At 42.1% G+C, this 17,182-nt stretch overlaps 1 protein-coding gene across 6 annotated transcripts in view; it reads right to left on the bottom strand.

Moving 5' to 3' along the window:
* The window catches only part of LRGUK (leucine rich repeats and guanylate kinase domain containing), a 157,178-nt gene extending 141,364 nt beyond the window's left edge, over window positions 1-15,814 (bottom strand). For 3 of the 6 annotated variants that reach the window (XM_032753545.2, XM_058426861.1, XM_058426879.1), the window contains exons 1-3: window positions 15,487-15,814; window positions 5,124-5,231; window positions 2,735-2,816 (exon numbers count right to left, since the gene is read on the bottom strand). In XM_032753545.2, the coding sequence (XP_032609436.1) occupies window positions 2,735-2,816; window positions 5,124-5,231; window positions 15,487-15,786 (490 nt within the window). In that variant the 5' untranslated portion in view covers window positions 15,787-15,814. The remainder of the gene's footprint in view (window positions 1-2,734; window positions 2,817-5,123; window positions 5,232-15,486) is intronic. The other 3 variants (XM_058426871.1, XM_058426864.1, XM_058426875.1) reach the window with 1 other exon arrangement.
* Window positions 15,815-17,182: the final 1,368 nt, after the last annotated feature.

The following is a 17,182-nucleotide window of genomic DNA, read 5'->3' as shown; positions in this document are numbered from 1 at the left end:
CCCTGTCTCTACCAGTAAGTCCTTTCTCCGCCTGAAAATGGCAACAATGCTAGCATTTCCCTCTCTCTCCTCGTTCTAGATCATAGTATGCGCTATTACAACCCCCTGGGGATGGCCTCTAGTGGGAGAATGGAGCCTCCTCACCCAAAGCCAAGCAAAGTGCTTCTACCTTTCTCCAGGTGGCACAGACACATGCAGACCTGGGGAAGGAAGCCAGCCTGGAGTAGCTGGGGCCCTGCCCTGAGGTGGGTAGGACACGCTACATAAGGGGCCTTCTGGTATCTTCCCTTCTCAATAGTCACTGAAGCCAGAAAATTCCCCCCAATTTCTATGTTATTTCTCTGGATGAAACCATGCCCTTCCTTACTAAATGTAAATAGTTCCAGGAGAGACAATACTTTGAGACATTAACACTTTGTCAGAAATGAATCAGCAAATCAAGGAAGAACTCTTCGAGGAAACCTAAGGAGAAACTAATTGCTTTCCAAGTGGCATCCATTTGTCCACGCTAAGCTCAGCTACATGTCTGTCAGCAGCGGTCTCAACTCTATGAACTTCACGGGACCCCCAAACCCTCCTGAAAGATGATTTTTCTGTGGGCAGGTAAATGGAGATCCTTCTTGAAGCAGAAGCAGCAGCTAGTACTTAGCTAGAGACAAAGAGATGGTGAGTGCATTTCACACACTGTAGATAGCCAGTGTTTTCATATCAAGACAGAAAAAAGTCCCTGGTCTGGGTTGCTGGACTTTGAACTCGAGCGGGCCTGTTGTCCCTATCAGTGCAGTGACCTCCTTGCCCACCAGAGGGCAGGAGCTCCTCGTGTCTCCATCACTGGTTTTCGGCGTGTGGTCCCGGACCAGCAGCATCAGCCTCATCCAGGAGCTTATTGGAAACGCAAATTCCCAGGCCCCGCCCCAAACCTACCGAATCAGAAACCCTGAGAGTGGGGCCCAGAAATCTGTGTTATCAGGGCTTCCAGGTGATTCGCATGCAGTCTGAAGTTTGGCCTACACCAGGAGACCAGTGAGGCTGTCATCACAAAAAGAAACATATGCGGTACCTTACACACAGGAGGCTTTCAAACAGTTGATGAACTAATGAAATGTGCCATCCAAGGTTAGTGAGGACTAATCCGGCTGAAGAGGAACGCTTGGAGCGTAACTGTGGGCTCCCTGCTCCTGTTGTCAGCACTGAGCATTGGCAAGGCCCCCACCACTCCAAGATTTCCTACCCAGCAAATGGAAACAACCGCGGAGGTATGAAGTGCTCCTGCCAGAAACACTAGAAAGGGCCTTCTGATGAGATGACCATCTAAGATTTGCTTTAAAATAACCCTGGGGAAGCGGGGCAGGGAGGTATATAGATGGGCTGACAATTGTTGAACCCAAATATTCATTCCAACATTCTATTTGTGCACATATTTGTAATTTTCCATAATAAAGCTTTAGAAAACTAGGAACAAATTAATGAAAAGTCTTTCAAAAACAGTAGCATTTTAAGAATGAAAACTGGCTAGAATATTTCTTAATCGTTAAAAAGTGGACTTTAATTATTAGGGTCCTAGAAGGGGATTTAAAAAACCCAAAATCAAACAGAGAAGACATATCAGCAACATTTATTTGTCATAAAAAAGGCAGGCAAAAGAAGCAAGCAGAAAGATTATCAGTGAAGAAAGCAGGTCAGAAGTAATGATTTGCTCACTTCCCTAGAAATCTAAAGAAAAACATTGTACACTGTCAACTTCAAATAAGATCAGAAAATTATAAACAAGGATCAAGCTTTGAAGAAAATTTGACAATGGTAAGACTAATTTCATTAAATGTGAACAAGGTGTCATAACAAATATATTATATAGAACTACAAATGGTGGAGTTAGAGTTGAAAGAATCAACTAAATAAAGACAGCAAAAAAAGAATGAAAAATATGTATTTGTGAATCCCTGGTGCTCAATAATAAGGATAAAAGAGCTAACAGATTTAAAATGCAAAATGTAGGCCCAGGCACAGTGGCTCACACCTGTAATCCCAGCACTTTGGGAGGCTGAGGCAGGCAGACCACTTGAGATCAGGAGTTAGAGACCATCCTGGCCAACATGGCAAAACCCCATCTCTACTAGAAATCCAAAAAATTAGCCAGGTGTGGTGGTGCGTGCCTATAGTCCCAGCAACTCCAGATGCAGAGGCAGGAGAATCACTTGGACCAAGGAGGCGGAAGTTGCAGTGAGATCATGCCACTGCACTCCAGCCTGGGCAACAGTGAGACTCCATCTCAAAAAAAATTTTTTTTAAATTTTAAAAATAAGATTTTTAAATGCAAAATAAAGAGTGTAATAAAATATAAATGCAAATGCAAAATAAAGAATCCGTTAAAGAAAAAAAAAGACAAATTCATCTGCACTGAGTAACAGAGGAAAAGAAAACAAATCATTAAATATTCAGGGAGTATGAAGAAGTAATGATCGATCTCTTAAAAGGAAAAAATAAAGCCAACATTCCATCTCCTAGTCTTAAATATCATTGACTGCATCTCAGCCACATCATCATATTGCAGATCTGCGCCTTTTTCTCTCTCATCAGTTATCAGTGTCTTTTTTGCATGGAAAGCAAAGGATCAATATGTAAATTGATACACAAATTAGTGATATCAAGTCTGGTATTATTAAACCATATTACATACTGCAACGTTTAAGTTTTCAGATAATTCAGTGATCAATCTAGAATGACAATTACATACCTTCAATTTTATTCGCTGAAAGATCCAACTTCTGTAGGTGAACATATCCACAGAGAATGCTAACATCAATGAAATTACAACCCTGAGAAAACAAATATAAAAGACTTTAATGTTGCTTTATCAGGTTACTACTCAGCCTTCTTGCAATAACTGTTGATGGAAAGAAATCCAGAATTTCTTTTGCAAGTATAGAAGAAGAGAGAGAACAAAATCTGAAGTCTGCTACTAACAGGATCTCAAAACAGATGCCATAAAAAAAAAGCTCTTCCTTTGAAGAAAATAATAGCTTAATAATATTAGTGTTGTTAGCAAAAACAAATACAACACGAAAGGCCAATTTAAAGCAGCGTTCATGGAGACCGTCAGAACAGAGTCTTTTTTTTTCTTTTAATAAATCACACAATAGCAATAAAGACAAGGCCTTTATCTAGTAGAAGAAAAGAAAAAAAATGTCGAGAATTTAAATGAAGTTTTAAAGAGAATTCACACCTCATCAGGAGATCATTAATAACAATACTACCTACACTTTCACCAGGTTCATTTTCAAAGCTCTTTCACAATAATCGCATCTGATCAAACACACCTGTGAAATCTGTAGGGCAGCTTATTCCCAATTTAGAGATGAGGGATGTAAAGTACAGAGAGGTATGTTAATAGCCTGAAATCACACAGCAAGTTAGTTACAGAGAAGTAGTATCTAAGTCTCTTGAATCCTTGTCCAAAATTCTTTCCAAGAAATCTTGATTCTAGTTAACTTCAGGTGAGGTTGAGGGGAATTTGGTTGAGTGGAACAAAGACTTCTATGACTGTTTTATGTCATGATGGCAGAGTCAGAAACAAAGCAAACCAATGAAGAGTCATTATAAGCACGTTCTCATATAGAATAATGGTGATTGTTTAATGAAGGCCGCTAGAACAGTAATAATAAATAAACACTTACTGAATATTTACCATGTACAAGGCATTGTGCTTGGCATGAAGAGAAATGCAATGATGGAAGAGAGCTATATTGTGCCCTTAAGAAACTTATGACTTTGGTAGGAGAGAAGAGATGTACACAAGTAATAAGAGAAAGCAAAAAGATAACATGTAACATAAGTAAGACATAAAGGAAAAAAAAATCACCAAACCAGGCAACTCTAAGAAAATGTATTCAGTAAGACAGGTTATTAAGTCAAAGTAATTCAACGTGCAATATCTCTAATGTAAGGAGGTCAGTGGCAAAATAAATTAAGCTTCAGTCCATCCAGCTGAAATAAGATTTAAAGGATTGCTTTTTGGGGTAGATCAATTTAAGGCATAGCACTACCTACAGAAGTAGAATATTGATTGAAAGGGGCTTGTGTGGGGATGCATTGGCTGCTGGAATTATATACCATATTCCAGCGTCAAACACAGTGCAATGCATACAGGGTGCTCCCTGTATGTTATTGCCTGACTGGGTGAGTCATCCATAAAATGTTATAAAGTGAAAATAGAAAAAGATTACTGTTTTAATATGCTGACCTTGAAGGACATGCCCATGGAACTAGCAAAGGTGAAAAGAGCTTAACATTTCTTGCTTAGTTTACTCATTCAAATCCAAGATAGAACAGGCTTACAGTGAATTATATATCCTCTCGCCAAATCACGGTGCCATGGTAAAATTTCAATGCGCGTTTTTTTTTCTCATATGTACTTAAATTTACTCTGTGGATCTCCAATGAATATTTAATACTTTACAGTACAAGGAGGCAAAAGGACTTAAATTGTTTTTCTAGGACTACAGAGAAACAAAATGAGGAAAGAAGCAAGTATTCCCAGTAGTTTGCTCTTACAGCCTTTCTTTTGATAAAATTGAAGCCAAGATTTTGTGCTACTCTATGACGAGTACTGAAATCTTAAAAACTGATGAATAATAATAGATTTTTTTCTTTAATGATAGGTATCTTTTGGAAAGTAAGATATAGCTCAAAGCCTCTTATTTCTTGACATACTTAGTGGGGAAAGTCAATATCAAAATACTTTGTTCCCTTGGATTCAGATATAAAGTTTAGTGTTTCTTCCACTGATCAGAGAGAAAATTCTTAAAGAGTCTTTGATTGGTTTTACAGAATCAAATTCAACCTCCTGGAAAGAAAGCATTGATTACTATAATATAGACTACTTAAGATGAAAGAAATAGAGTGTGAAGAGAATGAAAACTAAGAAATTTGGGGGACTGATTACTGGATTGGTCAGGGCTCTTTGAAGTCTAATATTTACATAAATATCTCTTGTCACCAGTCTCCATCAAATGCGAGGCTCCAAGGTTTGCTGCCACCACAAAAGCTAAGAGTACTGAAGAAAATGAATATGGTCTAGCCAGTGTCAAGCTGTAGCCAGCCAATGGAGATTTTGTCGTACTCACTGATAAAGTTAGATTGAGGTAGACTTGCTCAGTCCCAGAGCCTGAGCGCCCCAAGTGATGGAGTGCTTCGGCCACAGCCTCCTCTCTCAGGACCCCATCAAATTCCTCCTGTAAAAAACCCGGAAAGGTAGACAAAGAAAAGACTCTCATTAGAAGAGAAACAATCTATCTTGTCATATCCAGCATTTATTTAGTATATTTTATACCCAGGAGCTGAGCCCTCCAAAATTTACCAACCCCCCAAAAAATTCTGTGTTGATAACATATATGTATTACATATAATTAAATAACTATCTGCCAAATCAATGTTTTCATTGCCACTGGTTTTTTCAGATGGTCACTTGTGTTAGGCATTCAAAGTTGAGTGAACATTGTAGCAGCAGAAGCAGCAGTATCAGTGGTAGTATTGATTGAGTGGTTCTCTATTCCAGACACCGTACTAACAGCTCTCAGTGGATGAACTCATTGAATCCTTTGGACAACACTGAGATAGGTACTCTTATCTCCACTTTACAGACAGAAGAATTAAGGTTTGGAGTTTAACTTGCCTGAAACTAAACAGATAGTATGTGACAGAGCTGGAATGAAAATCCCAATCTGTCCAGTCCCAGGGCAATTCTCCCAAACTGCCCTAACCATTTGACTGCTTGCCCACACCCCAAAGGATGGTTACATCAAATTAAGGCAATTATCTCTCTAAATCTGGTATTCTTGCTGGAGAAAACTGGTCCTTCAGTTCACTTCCTATTAGTCAATGTTGCTAGATTTATAAAATGTACAAGATTATTAAAAAGGTGATGATCATTTCCATAAGGAGGTTGGCCCTTGGTCTATAGACATCACATAAACCAATGGCACCCTGACATGCCCTTCCTCCAACAATGACAGACAAAAAAGATAACAGGTGGGTCAGTATTATGTTTGTGCTGCCTTCAACTCCATAATGACCAACACATTAACAATGACATCAACATGAAGACACAAAACATAGTGATCACATCAGTCACACCAATATAACTAACCATGACTAGCACATAGATTACGATGGCAAAATACGCTTTTTCTAAGTCCTGTATATGAATTCAGGAACCAACAATGCTGCTCCGGCTGTAGGTACTGAGGACATACGCATGTAGGCTTGTGCTATTATAAAGAGCTTCTTGCCAGGCACTGTGGCTCACGCCTGTAATCCCAGCACTTTGGGAGGCCAAGGTGGGCGGATCATGAGGTCAAGAGATTGAGACCATCCTAGCTCATATGGTGAAACCCCATCTCTAGTAAAAATACAAAAAAACTAGCCGGACATGGTGGCAGGCACCTGTAGTCCCAGCTACTCGGGAGGCTGAGGTGGGAGAATGGCGTGAAGCCGGGAGGCGGAGCTTGCAGTTAGTCAAGATTACGCCACGGCACTCCAGCCTGGGCGACAGAGTGAGACTCTGTCTCAAAAAAAAAAAAAAAAAGAGTTTATTTCCCAACAAGTTTCCACTGATTCAGGGAAGTAAATACCATCTACATGGAGGCAGCACATGGCTTCAGAATTGGGCAGGTGTGGCTTGAACCCCAGCCCTGCCATTTTGGATGTGTGACTTTGGGGAGGTAAAGTTTTCACTGAGCCTCATAGTTTTCAGCTATAAATAGGAAATGTTATTATCTTTGAAGAAGTTCAGGACATGTCACTCTAAAATATGCCACGTTGGTATATTGATTATTTTGAGCTGAAGATACTTGACAAACAGCAAACGCAGGGAAAGGCTCTTTCTGAACTCCCTTTATCTGCCTAAAGGCAGATCCTCCAAAAGAAACTCAGTTGTCCTAAATTCCTCCCGCCCCTGGCCCCTGGTGGTTTCATCAAACACGGAAGAATGACTTTTACCGACCCAGGGGAGGAGACCAGAAGTCAGTGTCACATTCAGACAGACTTTGTCACAAACTCTCATACCTCACATCTGTTTTTCTAAGGGACTATTCATTCCCTAAAAAGCATTTACTCTCCCCTAAGTGGCCTGCATCCCTTCTCCCCTTCCCCTATTGAGATGGTACATAACATCTGAAATCTCACTGCTTTTTTGATTATTCACTTTTATTTTTTCCTGCAATGTCCCCCACAAACATTACAAATTTATTCAAAATTAATACATGTATAACACATTTTCTACTGTTAATCTACCTGTTGTCAGTTTATTCTATAGATCCAGCTATAAAAGCTAGGAGAGTAGAGGGAAAGTCATTCCTTCCCAACACCTTCTTTTAATATTTTGGAGAAAGAAAAAAAAATGGACATAAAACTCACAGCACAGTATGTGCAACATAGTGTTCCCAATAAATGATGATTTCTGTTGCTACTAATTGATGAAGTCAGAAATTCTACATCTTAATGTTTCACTCATCTATGCCAATCAGCCTGTTCACAAAATGGGCAAAACACATTTACTTTTCTAAATAAAGTTCTAATTTATTATATAAGTCCTGGGAAGGAATGTTACCTTCCCTCCAAACTTTCCACCTAGCCCTCTGAAGTTCCTCTGGCCCCCTCCATTTCCTGGAAATATGAAGACACTGCATCCTCACTTACTAGCTTAGAGCAGGTGGATGCTTATTTTTCAACTTAGCCATTGACATGGAGATGAGCCACACTGTCATCATTTTTCCTTGGGGAAGGCAGCACTCTGCACAATAACCTCCTCACACCTCCTGAGGTTCCTGACATTTGGCAGTATCATGTCTTCTCCTTCCAGTCTTCGGTCATTTTCAAGCTCCCGTCATTATCTTGAGTGGCTTCAGAATACCTATGGATGGCCATCCAACACCCTATTGCCAGCACATGCACACATACACAATTCTTTACTGCCTCAGCTCCAGATAGCTTACTCTCATGGCCATGCCCTGGACTTAGTCATCATGCTAAACTGCTCCACCCTGGAAACCTCAGACCCCAGTGTTCCACTGTAATCCCACAATTGCTTATCCTTCAACCTATCTAGCACCTGTTGAACTTGTTCACTGACCACAACAAAATCTCCAGTCTATTCACAGATAGACACCTTTTTCAGAGTCTATCTGTTCCCTTCTGACTATACTCCCTTCCCTACTGGGTAGCCCATGGGCAATTTCTTTTTTTCTTTTTCTTTCTTTTTAGACATGGTCTTGCTCTGTCACCTGGGCTGAAATGTAGTGTTGTGATCTCAGCTCACTGCAGCCTCAACCTCCCAGGCTCAAGCCATCCTCCCACCTCAGCCTCCAAAATAGCTGTGTCTACAGGCATGTGCCACCATACCTGGCTAATTTTTATAATTTTTTTATAGAGGCAGGGTTTCACCATGTTGCCCAGGCTGATCTCAAACTCCTGGGCTCAAGTGATCAGCCCACTTCCGCCTCCCAAAGTGCTGGGACTACAGGCATGAGCCACCGCACCAGGCCCCATACGCGATTTCAATTTCTCTCTATCTTCAAGTCTCTGATCCTTGTCCCCTGGTTGCAACTACCCCATCCATATACAAATCAGAATCAAGTTCACAATCAACTGCTGCATTGAGGCAGGACTGTGTCATGTTCATCATTCATCAGGGGGAAAAAAAATCTCTATAGAATACCTAGCACATGCAAGCCACTATGCTTGGCTCAATGGATAAGACATGGTGAATCAGTGAACAGATATGGTGCCAGTCCATAAGGGATTTACAGTTCAGTCTGGGAGACAGACAAGTACGCAAGCAATTTTTGGATTTGATAAAGATTATAATAGAGATAAGCAGTGTCTGCTGACTATGAGCAGGGCCCCCATTGTATGTCAGTACCAGGGTGGAGTAAGAGGTTAGCAAAATCTTCCTAGGAGAGACAGCAATTCAGTTGAGACCCAACTTGTGAGTTACTCTGGCAAAAGGGAAGATAAGGCTGAAAAGCAAGCGAAGAAATAGTATTACAGGCAAAAGGGGAAGCATGTACAAAATCCTAAAAGCAAAAGCAAGCATGGCCCATTGAGAGAACGATGAAGGTTCAGGATGGCTGAAGCCTAAATGTGAAGGAGGCAAACAGTGCCTCGCACGTGGTGAGTGCGCAAACATGGGCTGAATGAATGAATGCACCTCATCTGCCCCCTAGCTGCTGAGTGGGCTGGAGAAGACCCCACAACGCTGCATCCTGGAGTCCCTGTAAAGCTGACTTTCAGCTGGGCCTCTTTGCTATGAAACGGTCTCCCATTCTTCATCAGCCCCTTTTCAACTCCCCTTCTTGACTAGCCCATCTCTCCATAACTCTCAAGCTGTGCAGTGCCTCAACTCCTTTGTCATCTTCTCCACTAATGCCCTTCTCTTCTACTTCTGAAGCAAAGCGGAAGCTCTCAGCTGTTAACCCTCTCAGCTTCCTAGGAGCACCTGTCCTAATGTTTCTCACTCAGGTCTTAGAGGAAGACTGTGCCTTCTCTCTACTCAGGGTCCCACCCCTTTCTCTTTCCTCAGGGACCATTTTTGCCCCCTTTTGTCTGTGTTTTGAACCCACCACTCTCTGTGGTTCCCACTCCAGCTATACAAGTGTGTTAGACTCTTCTGTCCTACGGAGGCTTTCTTCAGTCCTGCAGGTTCCTTTAGCTATAAACTAGAGTTTCCTTTAATAATCAATCTTCTCTGGAGTTGTTTGTTTTTTATGCCTTAGTTCTCCTTTCCTCGCCTCCCAACTACTCTTCAACTTCACTTAGCCTCCTGACTTCACCACCTCATAAAAAGCACATGGGCCAATGTCTCCAATGACCCTCAAACAGGCAAAATGAAAGAGCACTTTTTAGGCCTCTTCCCACTTAACCTATTTGTAGCGTAACCCATTCCCATCTTCTTTTTTTTTTTTTGAGACAAGGTCTTTCTCTGTCACCCAGGCTGGAGTGCAGTGGCATGATCATAGCTCACTGCAGCCTTGAACTCCTGGACTCAAGTGATCCTTTTGCCTCAGCCTCCCAAGTAGCTGGGACTACAGGTGCATACCACTATGACTGGTCAGCTAATTTTTAAAAAATTCTTTTACAGAGACAGGGTCTTACTATGTTACCTAGATGGGTCTCAAACTCTGGCCTCAAGCCATCCTCCTGCCTCTGGCTCCCAAAGTGTCAGGATTTCAGGCATGAGCCACTGCACCCCATCATCATGTTCTTGAGACTCTTGGCTTCCCTATCATATAGGTCTTCTTTCTCCTTATACTTCTCTTACCAGTCCCTCCCAGTTTTCTTCCCTGCTTCTTCATCTGCCTACCACTTAAATACCCTTGGTATCTGTACCTTTATGGTTCTATTCGTGGCCTTTTCCCTCCCATCCCTTCCTGGATGATTTTCCAGAATCTAGTGGTGATGATTCCCATGTCTCCTACTCTGAGATCCCTCCCCTGATTTCCAGTCATATGGTTCATATATCCAACTTCTTAATGCATAGCTCCATCTGTCCCTGATTCCTATGATAGATAACAACTCTTCTCACTGCCCCTGGATTTTCCTAGAATCTTCTCACTGCTCTCCTTGCCTCCAGTATTACCATCCTCCAATCTAATACCACCTGGCCAACAGAGCAGTTCCCCACTGTGTAGAGAACCAAGTCTGTGTTCCTACAACATCACAGTGCCCTCCACAATCTCACCCCTACCTAGGAGGCTTCTTCTGTTCTCACCTGTAACTCATTGGTAGGAAAAGCTGCCACCTGCCTGCCCACACACCACCTCTCCACCCAGGCAAGAGTCTCCTTCCCCTGAAGTCTTCCATGTCCCTGCAATCCAGCTGTCAGCTGTACTCATCTCTGTAAGACATACTACAGGTATGCTGAATTGCTATGATTTACTCACATTCTTATCTCGCTTTGAGAGCAGGGACCATGTATGTCTTCAATCATGTTCTCATCTTTTTCTACCATTACTGTTATTATTTATTGCAGCTTTAACTTTTTGAAAGCCTATTCTGTATCAGACATTATAGTAAGAACTTTAAATATAGAGTTTCTTATGAAATTTCATGCTCATAACTATCACAGGAGTAGGTATTATTATCCATATTAAGGGACTGAAAAGAAGTGCTTTTCATGCATCAATTTTTGGGCCCAGAAACTTCTGCTCTGTACAGTCAAAGAGTGCTTTCTGCATAGCAATCATTCAGTAAATGCTTGTTCAATGAAGGCTAAATTAATCAAATCACTTAATGGGCTGTAGTTAGCAGATAAAAACATGTTAAGTTACTATTTGTATTATTAACTGTATCAAAATATATTATGATAAGCATTTAACATATAGGATCTCATTTATTTCTCACATTTCTTTAAGTATTATTATAATTCCCACATTAAGAATGAGAGAGGTTAAGTAAGTTGCTCAAGATCTCACAACTAACAAAAGGCTAAATCAAACACAAATCTTTGATTCCAACGGCAGTGTTTTGAACAGGTGGTCCATACTGCCTCCCTTACTTCATAAGGGCTTCTGAGGTTTAAGGCAAATTGCATTAAAGGCACTCAATAATCATTGTGACCATGATAGCATTGCCAAGGTGCTAAGCTGGGAATAACAGGCTAAGATGGGAATAATAAATCACTGAACATGAATTTCCAAATGTTTCTTTTTAAAACTTTGTTTCAGTTTATTTAGCATATTAATATGTGTGCAATACTACGAAAAACCAAAATAGAATAAAAACACAAAATTAATATTTAGAATGTAAATGGAAGAAATAATGAACCTGTTCCACATGTGTCTTACAAGCCAAAAAGGAATAGCTAGTTCATGCCAACCCCTTCTATGGTTTGTTAATGGCATACTGAAGACAGATTAACAATGGTGCTAATGAACCCCATAGCCGAAGAGCTATGAGTTAATTAGAATAACAAAGTATACTGGTGGTTCATTTGTGAATTCTTCTGGGGGGGAAGCTGGTGGAAACCATACAAACATCTCAAAGTTGAAAAAAACACTGCTAGAGTTTTGCAACAGTCACTGTTAAAGATAGCAAAGTAAATCAACAAAAGACAAAAGAAGTAATAATGAACAGAATAATTAATAGCTTTCTATGGTCAACTTTAAGCAAAACTAATGGGAACTAGCTCACGTAGAAGGAAGTAAAAAAAGAGGAAAGACAAAATGGGGTATGAGGATGGGAAAAAAAAAACAGGCCAAATGTTGAAAGTGAACAGGGTATTACAAAGGAAGGGGAACCCAAGTGGTTTTTTTTTTTTTTTTTTTTTTTTACATGGCATTAGTCATTTATTATTCTTTCATTTATGCATTGATTCACTCAGTAAATGTTTATCAACCCTTTATGGGGCAGGCATGCTCTAGTGCTGGGGACCCCACAGTGAACAGGCTGATCAGGTCCCTGTGTGGGACCTAGATGGGGCGGATAGGTGGTATGCAAGTACCCAAGCAGACTAACAAGACAGCTTCAAATGCTGGCAAGTTCTATGAAGAAAATAAAATAAGGAGAGGTAATGGTGAGTGCCTGGTTTAGGTTGAATGGTCAAGAAAGATCCCACTTAGGATGCGGAGTCAGGGAAGAGCCAGCCATGTGAAGACCTGGAAGAGGAACTTTCCTGTAAGAGAAAACAGCTAGGGCAGAAGCCTTAGGGTGACATGGGCATGGCTTATTCAAGAGAGAGCCAGAAGGCCAGGGTGGCTTTGGGATGCAGCGAGCAGGAGAGGCAGAGGTGGAAGCTGAAGTTTGGGAGATAAGGGTGAGATCATTTAGCTCCTTTGGGACACTGTAAGGAATTTGGGTATTATTTTGAAAAACAATGCAAAGCCTTTGGAAGGGGCGGAGCACAGGGCATTTTTAGGGCAGTAAATACATCCCTCTGTATGATACTACAGTGGTAGATCCATAACGCTATGCACTTGTCAGAACCCATAGAACTGCACAACACAATGGGTGAACCATCACGTAAGCCATGAACTTTAGCTAATAATCATGTATCAGTATTGGTTTATCAATTGTAAAAATGTACCACACCAATGCAAGATGTTAATAGTATGGGAAATTGTGTGTGTGGAGAGCGAGATCAGTATTCAGAGTAACAGAAGACACCGCAGGTTAGAGAGGAGAGACTAAGAAGAAATAAGACAAATGAGGAAAGGAGTTTGTGAACGGGAACAGGCATAACACAGAAATATGTTTGGCCTCCAAGAGAAAAGGTGACTAAGAATAGATGCAAAGATGCAAAGAGGAATATCACATGATGAGAAGAATATCACATAATGAGAGCGCTGAAAATATCCTAGGCTGGGCACAGTGGCTCATGCCTGTAACACCAGCACTTAGGGAGGCTGAGGTGGCCAGATTTCTTGAACCCAGGAGATCAAGACCAGCCTAGGCAATATGGCAAGGCCCCCTGTCTCTTACAAAAAATACAAGAATTAGCCAGGCACTTTGGTGTATACCTATAGTCCCTGCTACTCAGGAGGCTGAGGCAGGAGGATTACTTGAGCCTAGGAGGTTGAGACTGCAGTGAGTCGTGACTGTACCACTGTATTCCAGTCTGGGTGACAGAGTAAGACCCTGGAAAGAAAGAGAAGAGAAGAGGAGAGGAGAGGAGGGGAGGGGAGGAGAGAAGGGGAGGGGAGGGGAGGGAAGAGGGGGAGGAAGGCAGGAAGGAGAGAGTAGAGGGGAGGGAGGGAGGGAGGGAAGAAAGAAAGAAGGAAAGAAAGAAAGAAAGAAAGAAAGAAAGAAAGAAAGAAAGAAAAAGAAAGGGAGAGAGAGAGAGTAGGAGGGAGGGAGGGAGAGAGAGGGAGGAAGGGAGGGAAAGGAAGGAAGGAAGAGAAAGAGGGAGAGAGGGGAAGGCAGGAAGGAAGGGAGGGAGGAAAGAAGGAAGGAAAAACAAAAGAAAGAAAGGGAGGGAGGGAGGGAAAGAAGGAGGGAGGGGAAAGCAGGAAGGAAGGAAGGAAGGGAGGAAGGGAGGAAGGAAAGAGAAAGAAAGAAAGAGAGAGAGAGGAAGGAAGGAAGGAGAAAGAAAGAGAAAGAAAGAAAAAAGAAAGAAAAGAAAATATTCTACTTCTCTATATTATATTTACTTCTGAAAAGAATTTCATGCAATTTATACTGCCGAGGAAAAGGGGAGAAAAAAACCTAAAGAAAATTTTGAAATTAAGAAAAACTATTGAATCTAAGTTTCCTGGCAGTCAAGACAAAGAGAAGAACCTAACAGTGTATTGAAAGGAAGCAAATTAGGCTGGGTGCGGTGGCTCACGCCTGTAATCCCAGCACTTTGGGAGGCAGAGGTGGGCGGATGGCGAGGTCAGGAGATCAAAGACCATCCTGGCTAATACGGTGAAACCTTGTCTCTACTAAAAATACAAAAAATTAGCTGGGCGTGGTGGCACACACCTGTAGTCCCAGCTACTCGGGAGGCTGATGCAGGAGAATCGCTTGAACCCAAGAGGTGGAGCTTGCAATGAGCAGAGATCGCGCCACTGCACTCCTGCCTGGTGACAAAGCCAGACTCCATCTCAAAAAAATAAATAAAATAGAAAGGAAGCAAATTAAATTACGCTTTTGAAAGAAAGCAATTTATTAGAAGCCAAGAGAAAAAAAGTGATGTGATGAGAAGTGGAAAAGGACAAGAAGACAGCAATGGACTAAGAAAGGAAAAGGACGATAATAAGCATAAGAAAGAAGAGGAATTGTGTGGTGGTCAGAAGAGGTATTGTAGAAAGGAGGGAATCGCAGTCATGTGAAACGTGAAGCCGCCATCCCAGTCAATACGGGTGGGATGATGGGAACATTCCCCACATCCTAAAATACTCCCACAATGAGCTGGCTGTTTGAACATTCTAAGGCGCTTTTCTGGTGTGTGTGCATGTTGCTTGTATAAGGCATATGCCCCTGAGAGACGCAATGTATTCAACTTTTCGGTCACTTAGTCTTTGAAGAAGCACTTTCTAAAGCAGATTTTTTTTGTTTTGTTTTCCTGGAGGGAGGCTGACGGGACTAGAACTGAGGAAGAGTGTGGAAGTATGTCATAGCCATGGGCAACAGGTGCTGGCAATGTCAGAGATGAACTCTGCCTACTCACAATACTGTCAAAGTATAATTTTGAAAAAGCTAAAGCCATAATTCCCAGACAATTATCTAGACACTCTTTCAAAGTGACGCTGTGTTAACTTGACTCATAAGAAATTAAATGTGTTAATGAAAAAAAGAAAGGAGATATTTAGAGCTATTTCAGGCAGGGGGTGAGAAAACGGGGTAAAAGACAGGAGAAGAAAAGAGGGGGAGGAGGTGTTCCTGGAGGCGAGCCTGAGAAGGTGTGGGAAGCTTCGGGCTGGTGGGGGTGCATCGCGGAGCTGCCGCTGAAGTAGCAGGGCTTGACGGCTGGACGAGGGAGCCAGGGAGTACGGGGTTGGGGGGAAGACACACCTCCAAATTCAGCATTTCGGACTCTGAGGACTCCTCGGATACCGCCTCGCCCTCGCCCTGGTCCTCGTCTCCGTCCGCGTCCAGCTCCTGATAGCGGTGCATGAGCTGCTGGAGCAGGTAGGAGGAGGCTATGTTAGACCTGCCTTTCGTCTTCTGCCCCATGGGAAAAGAAGACCAGCAACGCTGACGCTCTTTTTCTGCGCGAAACTGTAACGATCGGGCTCCAGTTCGGGATCTGCCCAAGCCTCTCAGGAGAGAGGCAGCTCTGGTCCTCAGGAGAGCCCTCTTGGAGGTCGCCATCTTGTTTAGCGGGGTTGCCTAGGAGGCTGACCCCAGGCAAGGGGAACCGCGAAGGATTCTGGGGCCTGTAGTCTCCTCCGCGCGTGCTCGCCCTCTGCAGGCGGGGCAGTGGGCGCCCCACTTGACTTTTCTTTTTCTCAATCTCTTCTGTTATTTTTCTCTCTTAGGTCTGTTCTGTTCGCTTATCTTTCTTGTTTTCATCTCTTTTCGCTACACCCCCTTTCTTTGTCTCCAGCTGTTTCCTCCCTACCCTGAGACTCCTCTTAGAGCTTTGTCACCCCACGCTAGGATCGCAGGTGCGCCACCGTTGCCGCTTCATTCCCAAAGGGCTCTTTCCTCAGAGTCGTACTTTAGAAGTGTCTAATGTCTCTAAAGCTTTCTGTAGGAAAGCTAGTACCATTGAAATTTATGCAGAGCGCGACGCTAGGAGATGAGGGTGCATATAAGTGAAATAGAAGGCATGGTTCCTGTCCTTATGATTTAATTGCAGATAATAAAGAGAAACTACCAGACGACGCCTGAGAGCTGATTTCCAATTAATTTACATTCCCCACCCCACCCCCCAATGATAAGCCTTGTCCTTGGGGAGAAAAACTGGCAGTGGTCTAACAATCCAAACAGAGAGAGAAAAAACTGCTGTCAAATTGACACTGTATCTGAAAGCGTCTGAAAAGCTATTAGCATCCCATAAATAATTATATTAGTCAAGTGACCTGCATTGGCAATTATTTTAATCTTGTTGCATAGGATCTCTTTGCAGTTAAAAAAAATACTCTTTCAAGATAACAAGGCGTGATTTTATGCTAGTGTGATTTTATGTGACCCAAATCCCATAGCCTTAAGCTCCACGAAGTCGACACTCTATAGAAAAGCAGAATGAAAATTATATTAACTATTATTGCCATAGTGATGACAATACAGATCCTTGCAGGAAAGTAGCCCTCATCCTCCTGGCCTTACAGGGCCTTTTCTGCACGCTTCAATGACAGCAGTTGCAAATACAAAATGATCCTGTCAACGGCTGTCAGGGGAGAAGGAGAAAAAATCCTTATGGACACCATCCATTGACTATTATCTTTCTCAGTGCTTGAGGGACCGTTAAAACTGACATGAAGCTTTCAGAATTACCCTCCTTCATTATCTTGCTAGTCATAAATGTAAAGGCCACAAGCAGAATATCTCTTTCTGCCAGGCTCATCTTGCTTTTTGCTTATTTCTTTTTCCAATAAGTAGAGATTCCTCCAACGGAATTTTCCCCACCCTTACCCTCGTAGGGCCTGGCTTCGGCTAAGTGACATAGGGAAGAATCAGGCAGAAAGTGTAAAAATGCAAATCTCGATCGTTTTTCTTTTTTTCAGTAACTTAATCAGCATTTCTAGCGAGTTTCGCCTATGTC

This window comes from Hylobates moloch, unplaced genomic scaffold, assembly GCF_009828535.3.
Source record: "Hylobates moloch isolate HMO894 unplaced genomic scaffold, HMol_V3 SCAFFOLD_1, whole genome shotgun sequence".
NCBI lineage: Eukaryota > Metazoa > Chordata > Mammalia > Primates > Hylobatidae > Hylobates > Hylobates moloch.
Note: the sequence above shows the minus strand (reverse complement) of the source record. Positions and strands in the feature narration are given on the sequence as shown.